This window comes from Eimeria acervulina, genomic scaffold, assembly GCF_000499425.1.
Source record: "Eimeria acervulina Houghton genomic scaffold, Eah_scaff87, whole genome shotgun sequence".
NCBI classification, from domain to species: Eukaryota; Apicomplexa; class Conoidasida; order Eucoccidiorida; family Eimeriidae; genus Eimeria; species Eimeria acervulina.
Genome location: NW_013549550.1, coordinates 28,918 through 38,735, shown reverse-complemented (window position 1 = coordinate 38,735; position 9,818 = coordinate 28,918). Strand labels below are relative to the sequence as shown.

The 9,818-nt window shown below is 54.4% G+C and overlaps 2 protein-coding genes across 2 annotated transcripts; one reads left to right on the top strand and one right to left on the bottom strand.

Moving 5' to 3' along the window:
* Positions 1 to 586: 586 nt before the first annotated feature.
* Positions 587 to 5,814, bottom strand: EAH_00014740 (helicase, putative; the record flags this gene model as incomplete). The annotated part of the gene is made up of 9 exons (XM_013394209.1): positions 587 to 766; positions 931 to 1,573; positions 1,758 to 1,881; positions 2,099 to 2,678; positions 3,017 to 3,526; positions 3,682 to 3,921; positions 4,037 to 4,228; positions 4,330 to 5,414; positions 5,568 to 5,814. 9 exons carry the CDS (start codon positions 5,812 to 5,814, stop codon positions 587 to 589), a joined length of 3,801 nt encoding a protein of 1,266 aa, XP_013249663.1.
* Positions 5,815 to 7,107: 1,293 nt separating this feature from the next.
* Positions 7,108 to 8,715, top strand: EAH_00014730 (potassium channel tetramerisation domain containing protein, putative; the record flags this gene model as incomplete). The annotated part of the gene is made up of 3 exons (XM_013394208.1): positions 7,108 to 7,799; positions 8,147 to 8,282; positions 8,419 to 8,715. 3 exons carry the CDS (start codon positions 7,108 to 7,110, stop codon positions 8,713 to 8,715), a joined length of 1,125 nt encoding a protein of 374 aa, XP_013249662.1.
* Positions 8,716 to 9,818: the final 1,103 nt, after the last annotated feature.

The following is a 9,818-nucleotide window of genomic DNA, read 5'->3' as shown; positions in this document are numbered from 1 at the left end:
CAGGCACGTAATCTGCTCAGCTAAAGATCCTTATTTTACATGCAGTCCCACGCGGATCCGTCTTTGCCCCTCCATTTGGACGGCTAGGCCTTTGCGCTCTCTATACTGCCAAAGGAAGCACTCCCTTGACACCAGTGCATGTTCCTGGTGGGGCTTCATGGGCATTTAACTCGTGCTCGTGTCCGTGTGCAGTTCCCTACATGACGTATGCATCACTGTGCACGCTGCTGCTCTTCTTTATTCGTACGAATAGACACTCGGCATGCACGCTCATGTGAATAAATGGTAAGCACGCACGTGAACCATCCTAGCGTGTCCTGAATCACATAAGCCCATTGCCATCAGTGAGACTGAAACGAAGCTGAACATTTCAATTTTGTTATTTCTGCGTCGTTACACAGTCAACAAAGAGTATTATTCCACAACATTGCACGTTTCTCAGCGCAGAAGGCCCCAACACAGGCTGCCTGTGTTTAAAGTGACCCCCAGGGAACGGATTCTACCTTTGTGCGAAGCACGCTGCTTATGAATACTGCTGGGTCTTATGGCTTCGTCGGGGCCAAGGGCCACCGACAGCATTCAAATCTTACAGCATTCGAATGCAATGTGGCCCGAGCTCGAGAGCCCTTAAACTCCGAGGGGGCCGCTCCCTCTGTAAAGCCTCCATTATGACATCAGCTGCAAGGGACCTCCCAGTCGATGCCAGCGGCACGTCGACGAACGCAGTGGGGAGCTTTTCCGCCAGCCACAAATACAAATCTAATACCTGCAAATCCACTCAGACACCGTATGCGTACGCTTTCACTGCTTTTGCTGCTGCTGCTACCGCCTTCCGTCTCACAGGCACTCAGGTGAGCTTTTAAGCCGTCAAACGACTACTGCAACTCCGGCAACAGCAGCATGTGCACCAGCTACAGCACCAGCGAATACCTGGTAGATTGTCTCCCATGCCCTAAGGGCCTCTATTGTCCCCGCTGGGGTTGCTTCTGTCTCCTCTGCATCGCACTGGGCCCCAATAACCCTTCCATCGAAATACCCAACACCTGCGGCAGCATGCCAGCCCCAGGGGCCTTCATCTGCAGGCCACAGCCCCAGGTGCTGATCTAGCTGTTCTTGCTTTTGCTGCTCTTTGTTTGCCTTCCGAACGACACGGAATGGAGACGGCAATGGCACCACGCGAGTTGCAGCCAGGGAAACAGCGAAGGAGCGCAGGGCCGCCTGTATGGGGAGACTGATGCTTGCAGCAGCAGCAATTGCTGCTCCTGCTGCACCTGATTTTGTGTCACCTCTTGTCGTTGCAGTGTCGTCGTCTGTAACCACCCCATTTGCTGCTTGCCAAGGCGATAATGTCTCATCTTTTGAATCGGCCCCATTCGGATCTCGTCTCTCCTGCTGCTGCTCTGTCTGATGCACCCGGTTGGGGCGTGAAGCCGAGACAGGTGCCATACAGAATATGTATAACTCCTGAGGCGGCAGCGGAACATCCCGCAGCAAAGCTGCCACAGCAACAGCCCTGTGAAGGGCCCCGGTTGGTATGAAGTATGGAAGTCTTGTGTGCAGCAGAGAGACGAACCTGCAGTGAAAAGCATCAACCATTGAAAGAGAATGGCACGAAAACACTTTCGCAGCCCCACACACCAGTTAGTCGTTTCCAGCTCAAGGGCAGCATAGGGAACCACATTTTAGAAATCAAGACACTGCGAGCCGCAAGCCTCAGCTTCTGAGCTCTCCTGGAGGGTTTAGAGGTTTGCGCTTACTTCTGCATGAGGGCAGCAGTGCACACCGGAGGGCTCTCCGCTGCAAAATGAGCAAACAATTCAAAGGCCCAGCTCTCCGGCAGCAGCGCCGCAGTCTTTAGAGGAGGTGCCGAATCACCCGCGCCTACAGCACAAACCGCAGACTTTAAAGATTGCACAATTTGCGCTTAACAGCACCGCCCAGGTCCAATCTCGCAAGGGTTTCACGACAACCTCCCGGCTCTGAACTTCGATAACGAAGCCTCACTTCCCAAACCCTAGAACCTAAGCCCTTGAGCTCAAGGCTTCAGTCGGAAGCCACTGAAGGCAATGGATCCTAAAAAGTGAGGAGAACATCGCACCTTTAAGGAGGCGTCGAAGTGTATCCAGCTGGTCTTGTTGCAGGGCACTCACTAAACCACCTTGAACGCCCCAGGGCCCCCCAAACCGCCCGGCCCTGTAGGCCAGCTGCCGCACCTCCGAGGCCTCCAATCGCCTTAGCGATGTTCCATCATATTTCAAAGTAGAAGTGAATATAATGCGTCGAATCGACAAGTTTACTCCAAGGCCAATGGCGTCCGTTGCTATAAGCACGGAATAAGGAGGAAGAGAAGTTGCTGCTGCTGCGTCTAATCCTCCTCCCGCGGGTTTCGGTGCTTCTGGAGCTGGTGCGGCTGCTACTGCCCTCTCTGCAGATTCAAGAGGTCGTTCAGCTTCAGATACACCTTCTGGCTCGTAGTTCCCCCACTGATTCTGCGCACGCTGCTGCTGCTGCAGGCATGCATGTAATTCCACGGCTTCATTGAACCTTTTGGTTTGCTCCAACCTGACCTCCGGTGGCAGTTGTCCGTACAGCAAAGCTGCCTGCACACCCGAGGCAGAGAGAAGCCCCTTGAGTTTCCAACAGGCATTTATAGAGAAGGCAAGGAGACAGTCCCCCGGCTGAAGAGCAGCAACCCAATCAGCGGGCAGCGCCTCTGCTTCTACCTGCGCCAGAAAAAACATGACCTGTGCCACATACCCTGTTTTGTGTGCCTTCCTTCCTGTCTCTGTTAAATAATCTGTCGCCCTCCGGGTTCCCGTGAGCTTGTTTGGAATTGCTAGCTTTGTGGCTGTCTCCCTCTACAGTATCTTCCCAGATCTCCCCTTTGCCTACTACCCCGCTGTCCGCATTCTCTGCAAGTGGGTCTCTAGCCGTCTCTCGCTTGTCCGCACATCTCTGTCTGCGTCTACTGCTCCTCCGCGGCAACCTCTCCCTACTCCCTTTTTTTCAGCCTCACCTTCACGCTGGCCAGGGAGACCCTTTTGTTCCTGTTGCCCACGATATCTCCGCACTGCAACAGCAGAGATTCCACCAAAGTCCCCGCCCCTTCCTCTCCACAGACGTGCAACTCCTTTACCTGCAGGATCAACAACAGAAGTATATGCAGCAACAAGCATCTGGCAGCCGGAGCTGAAGTACTGGTAGCCTTTAGCGAAGCAACGAGAGTAACCACGACAGCCCCGTCAACAGGAACAGATAGATGTAGCCCGGCAAATGCGGCTGCAGCTGGGCAGAGGACCAGCAGCTTCAGCGAAGGCAGCGCCAGCACCACAAGCAAATGCACAAGCAGCACCAGCTGCAGCATCCACAGGGGCAGATTCGCAAGTACCCTGAGGCCTAGGAAAGCTCTTGTCCAAGCGGGCCCTCTCTGTGGGTCCGCCAAGAGCTGCACTTCGTCGATAACCCCAACGGAAAAATCCCTGTCTAAAGGCGCAGCCTCTACTGTGCTGCACACGTGTGTCGCTTCCTGGAACAACGGCAGGAGCAAACAGAAAAACCACAGGGTAAAAACTGCACAAACGGCAAAGCTGCGTCCCAAGGTAGCAGCAACAGTCCGACTCCGGCTGGCAACCCCAAAGAAGAATATGCAGCGCCTCCAATCTAAGCCCCCACTATGCGCACTGGGTCAATGATCTTCGAAGGCCCCGTGATAAGAGAGCACCTCACGCCTTTCTTCCGCAACTCATTGTACACCTCAGTGACCAGGAGCCGGAGCGGACCCAAGTAGCAGCCACTGGGTGCCCCAAGGAGGGCCTCAAGGGCCCCCCGGGTCTTTCCACTGTTCGGGGGTCCTAAGGAAAGACAAACCCGACGCTGCTGTTGCCGCGCCACAGGAAACCAAAGTTCAGGGGCCCTCAGGTCCTGCAGTGGCGCATGTACACCAAAGCAGCCAGAAAGAGCCGAGGCAGTCGCTTCAGACCCACAGCGGCAACACGCCACAGAACCAACAGCCGCAAAAGACCTTCATCTCACTCACCACAAGCTTCACGATGTTTTTATACGAGACAGCAGCAGAGATACCACTTCTAGCTAAGTATATTCGGTAGAGAGCAAGCAAAGGGCCTGCAGCGGGATGGAGCAGAGGGCAGACTGCGGATTTTGTCAGAGTTTCAGGGGCCCCTGGAGGTGCCCGTGGAGGCCCGTCCATTGCAGCGCAGACCTCCAGAAGCTGCATACAATGGCACAACACCAACCGCTGCAAGCGTACGTTGCTTAGTTTGGTGTGCATGTCTTGGGTTTGGCAGCGAGCCGGTTGGCCCGAAAACTCACCAGCCGATAAGTGTTGCAAAGCAGGTCCCCTTCCTCAAGGCCTCGCACGGCCTTTTTCCACTGTTTCAAAAGCAACTGCACCTTCTCATGCGGCTGTTGCTGTGCCTGGAGCGTCGCAGTCCTTGCTGCTGCTGCTTCCTGGAGGTCAAAGCGACTTCTAATCGACCGCAGCAGATCCTGGAAGGCATCCTCCTCCAGCCTGTCCAACCAACTCGCCTCATGCGGCTGCTGTTGGCGTCCCTGCTCCTGCAGTCCTTGCTGTTGCTGTTGCTGCTGTTGCTGCTGGGCTCGCAAGTATTGCTGTTGCTGGTAGTGGTGCAGTGCACTGTAGAGCCAGCGAAGGAAGGCCCGCTGTGTGTGAGCCGCTGAAAACAACGAAACCGGGAGGCCCCACCGCACCTCCAGAAGTACCGCAAGAGAGGGCCCCTCGGATGTGCCTTGATGCGACGTTAGAAGGGGCTCCTTAGAGGACAGACGGCGCCAAAGGTAAAGAAGCTGGTGGCGTTCTGCTGGAGTGAGAGGAGAAGTCATCAGCAAAGCAGACATCTCGCCAGCCGTTGTTCCCGTCGTTTCAGTTCTTGCTGTGGTTGCAGATGACTCGAATGCTGGTAATATCCCTTGTTCCAAAGCATGATGAGCAGATGAAGACGCGGCAGCAGCAGCAGTGCTCGCACACGCTGTTATTAGGGATGAAGCCCACAGCTCTTCAGCCCCCATAGCGTTCGCCTGTTCGTGCTGTTGCTGACCCTGCTCTTGTTGCTCCTTCCGTTGCATATGCGTAATGCAAGCATCAACATGAGACGCGGTAGCAGCAGATAAATCTGATTGGCTTTCCATGTCTGCATCCTCCCACCACAAATTCCCCTCTCGCTGCTGCCTCTGCTGCTGCTGCCTCTGTTGCATCAAGAGGCGACTTATCTGACAGACGCCCCTCTGGTTCGTGAAACAAGCCGGCAAATGAGAACTCCACTTTCTGCTGTCATGGCTGCTGCCGCTGCAGCAGCTGCTGGTGCAGCTGTTCAACAGAAAAGTAGCAGCAGCACAGGTTGCTGGCGCCCGCTGGAGCAGACGCACCCCGGCTGCCCCTGGGGAAAATAAAGCAGCAGTGTAGCATAAATGGCGAGATAAGCAAACCGGCAGAGCTGCAATAAGCCCCAAATGGGTGCTGCAGCAGGATGAACAGCCTCTGGTGTTGCTGAGCCTGTTGCTGCCGCTGCTGCTGCTTCTGATAGACATACCCGCTGGAGCTTGGTGCTGCGGGTGATATGGCGGCAGCACAGCGCCGGCAAATACCGATATGCTCCGTCGCTGCACATCCTGCTGCATACTCCCTAACTGCTGCCATTGCCGATGCGGTTGTTTCTGTCGCTGCTGCGGCACTTGCTTCTGCGGATGCGGCTGTGAAATGCTCGCGAGTGCAGTGCGCTGGCTGCTGGCTATGCCAAACTTAAACACCCCTTGGGCTACGCGGAGGACCACTCTCATGTTGCTTCGGTCTCTGGAGCTGCCTCGGCTGGTTTCTTGTCGGTACTGCGCTATGCTCTGGGGACGGTGGCAGCAGCGCTGCTGCCAACAGCGCCTAACGAGGCGGCAATTGCCATTCCGCTCAAGTAAACAGGAGCCAATACCCTGCTATACCCTGGCAGATGTACTGCTGCTGACGTTGCTGTTGCTGCGGTGGCCTGAAGGGACTTCAGCAGCTGCAGGAGCCTGCGAAGGCATCGAACTTCCTACTGTCAGTGGCTTTTGAGTTCTCTAGTGCATTTTATGCATCGCCCTGCAGTCAGGTGACGAGGAAGACACGTGAGCACGCACCAAACAAGGCGCTGACCTTCCCTGGCGTTATGGAGCTACACCCCCCAGGGTGCCTCACGCGGTCGTGTAAGCATTCAAACCCAAAAAAATGAATCATCTACAGTACCCGTCAATAATGAAATGCCGCTTTCCGGAGGAAGGCTGCAGCAAGAGCAGCAGCCGTTGCTGCTGCAGCAGCTGCAGCAGCTGCAGCAGCCACAGCAGCGGTCTAGAGAACTAGATGCAGTTAGACATCCTTTGGTGCAGTTGCCAAGACTTCTACTTTCCTGGGTTCACGAGGTGTTCCATTATGCCTATTGTATATATATTATAAACTCACTTTTTTCTTAATGGCAGAAGAAGTAGTAGTATCCGCAGCCGCCTCGCGGGGCTGGGACCGCAACGTTAACAACTGCAGTGAAGCTGCAGCAGCAGCAACTAAATGCAGGGCGAACGACAGCAAGGCTTCGTGTTCACATTAATTTTATTTTGTTAATTTCTTTGTTCTCTGCCCAGAGGTATCAGAAATTCACTGCTGCGAGTCCTCGCGAGACCGCTGCAGCATCAGCGAGCCGTTGCTGCTGTTGCTACTGCTGCTGCTCGCCGGCCCATACCAAATGTGCAGCACCGGCTGTAGCAGCAGCAGAATTCGCCGATACAAGTGGTCTTCCTGTCAGCCTTTGGGATTTCAAAAGGCTTTCGCTGCCTCCTTTCTACAAACACCAGCAGCAGCCCAGCAGCGGCGGCGCCGGCGGCTCTGCGTAGTGTCAACTTCTAATGCTGCTTGGCCTCTTTAGGACTCCCTAAGGTTACAAGAACTCATCTAGTGAGGCTTTTGTTGCTTTGGTGCTCTCTTCGAGTGTCATTTTGGTGGCGAGCTGCTACTGGAAACGGCATTGTCGTGCAGCTTCCCCGCTGGTTTTGCGTAAATAGCAGCTGCAGAAGGTGAGGTAGCAACTGCAGCAGCAGCTTCAAACCCCCACTATGCGGTCCGAAGTTGACCCGCAGCAACAGGGTGAAGAGCAGGCGCTGCTGCAGCAGCAGCTCGCCCAGCCGCTCTTGCGGCAGCGGCACGAGCTAACGGCGGAGCAGGCTTCCCCAGACCAGCAGCAGCGGCAAAAGCAGCAGCAGCAAAAGCAGCAGCAGCATTTTTATGAGGAGCTTCAGCAGAGCAGCTCCCATAGTTCCACCCGCAATAGCAAAAAGACCTCCAAAGCTGGCGTGAACGCTGGCCGGTATCGAGCTCGTTGCTGCTGCTGTTGCTGCGATTGCAGCAGCAGCAGCAGCACTCGGCGGTGTTGCTGTGTTCAGAATGCACTGCCTGCTGAAGCTCTGAGCAGCAAAGTGCTGCTGAACGTTGGGGGTCGTGCGTTCGCCACGACGTATTCAACTCTAAGGAACTTTGGCCCGCATTACCTCTCGCGTTGTCTATCTCCTCCTTGGAGACAGGGTGAGACACGGGAGATATTTATAGACAGGAACGGGGATAGCTTCTCATTCGTTCTCGACTTTCTTAGAAATGGAGCTCTTTGCTGCAGCAACAAACCATGGCTGCTGCAGCAGCTGCTGCTCGAGGCCCGGTTCTTTTGCATTCGGCCACTTGAGCAGGAGATTGAAGATAGACTCAAAAGAATAAGGCTGGAGGGAGTGGCAGTCAGATGTGAAGAAGCAGATAGGTGAGGAACAGCTGCAAGCTTCCTCGTGTCCTGTCTCCTCCTGTCTTGGTCACTTGCATATCAATGCCGAAATGTTTGCTGCTGGGGTAGATCTAGGCATGTGCTGAGGCTTGAGCGGAGTCCAGTAGAAAGCCTCTCCCTCTTCTTGTCCCTTTCCTTCTAATCTTTGGTCGCTTTCGTTGCTTGATTTTGTCTCCTTCCGCTGCCGTAGCGCTAGCCTTGTGTTCCCGCATCTCCCGCTTTAGCAACCCCCTCGTCTCATTGGCGTTTGAGTTAGTAGCGCATATTAAAGGGGCATTTTTAAAATCTATTTATGTGATGCTGCCTTTATGCATGCTTTGTTCCAGGCTCGCAGCCACAGCTGTTCTGGGAGGTTGCCGAGCCCAGGATTGTTTGGCAACCCTCGTGCCTACCGAATCTCCCATGCTGCAGCAACAGTTACTACACTTGAACTTCTGCAGGGACCCTGAAACGAACAGCCATGTGAGGAGGCAGGTGCATTTCTGCCGATGCTGCTGTTGCGCATGCTGCTGTTACTGCTCCTGGCATGTCTTCCGTCTATTGCTTTAGGAATACATCAGAGCTGCTGGAGCTGTTGCTGTTTTTGCTACTTCTGCAGGGCCGCAGGAGCAGTCGTAGCAGCGAAGGGGGTAGCCGCTCAGGAAGCAGCGAAAGCGACGGGTGCACCAACGCGCGAGAGCCTCTTACTGCCGCAGCATCAGCAGCAGCAACAGCATCACCTGGGGAGACACCGCAAGAACGGGCGAAGCTTGCACAGATTGCAGCTGCAGCCGAGCTGGCCGCACGAGCTGAGTCTCTAAGGCGCTCCCTCGTCAATGATGACCCCGAGCCCCCAGAGCCCCAGGCCGTCAAAGACTTGGGAGAGAGAGTGCTGCTTACCGACGAAGACTTTTGAGCAAAACAGCATCGCTTGCGGCAGCAAGAACACCGTTATTTATTTATGTCATCCCTACGTGCGTTGTTTTAGTGCTTGCTGCTGGCGGCTGCCGCGAAGTGCTGCCACAGGAGGGGCCGCAGCAGTTTCGTCAGTTTTCTTTGTGAGGGTCGGTCAGCCGCGAGGCTGCAGGCCTCGCGAGTGTATGTAATGTTTTTGCATACACATCTGTCTTTTGCGTACAGTGCTTACACTTGTCCACTATTCATACTGTGCCCTGGGTGCAGGTAGATGTAGATATGTCTTCTGCCAAAAAGAGCAGTCGACAGCGCATCCCAGTAGTTCGTGTCCTTAGCAGCACTACGAGTTGGTCGTCCTCTTGCAGCAGCAAGACTAGCAGAATTAGCAGCAGTAGCAACAGTTGATGTAGCGGGTTTTATGGAAGCCTCGCTGTGTTAGGCTGGGGACCGCTGCAAACTGCTTATTGCAGACGTGTAGAAATACTATGAAATACAATCACATACAGTCGGCTGTAAGTACATCTGCAGGGCCATGCCGCAACCAGCCTGCGCGGATACATCCTATGCGTACACATATGCGTAGTTGTTGTTGCGTATGCATGCTTATAATAAAGGCACGTCGTTATTATCGGAATAGGGCTGCTCGGTTTGCCTACACACGCAGCTTGTGACGAAAGCACAACCTCAAAAGCTCTTTCGAAAATGTTGCCCTTCAGGTTGTGTAATTGTGTTTACAAGTCCGACCAAGTCCAGCAAGTCGTCTATGCCGTCAGTACATACATGTTCCAGAAGTCCTTCCAACATTTTTTGCCTGGATTTAGAAGTAGTCCCTCGTAGCTATGGAAAAAACCAAGCGGTGGCGTACTTGTCCACGCTGCAGAAGAGTGCTGTCGCGTAGCAAATGAGTGACGACAGCAAAGGGGAAAATAGGTCCCTTGCAGAAGGTAAACCTCTGCCTTGTTACGGTTGCTTTGTATGCTAAAGGAAGGCTCTATAATGTGAGTGCTGAAAAGGTGCAGAAGCGTGCCCCTTGCGGGTTGCTGCGCTTGCTGCTGCAACTGCGATCAAACAGCAGCGATTCGCGGAGGCACTGCCTAGCCCCCC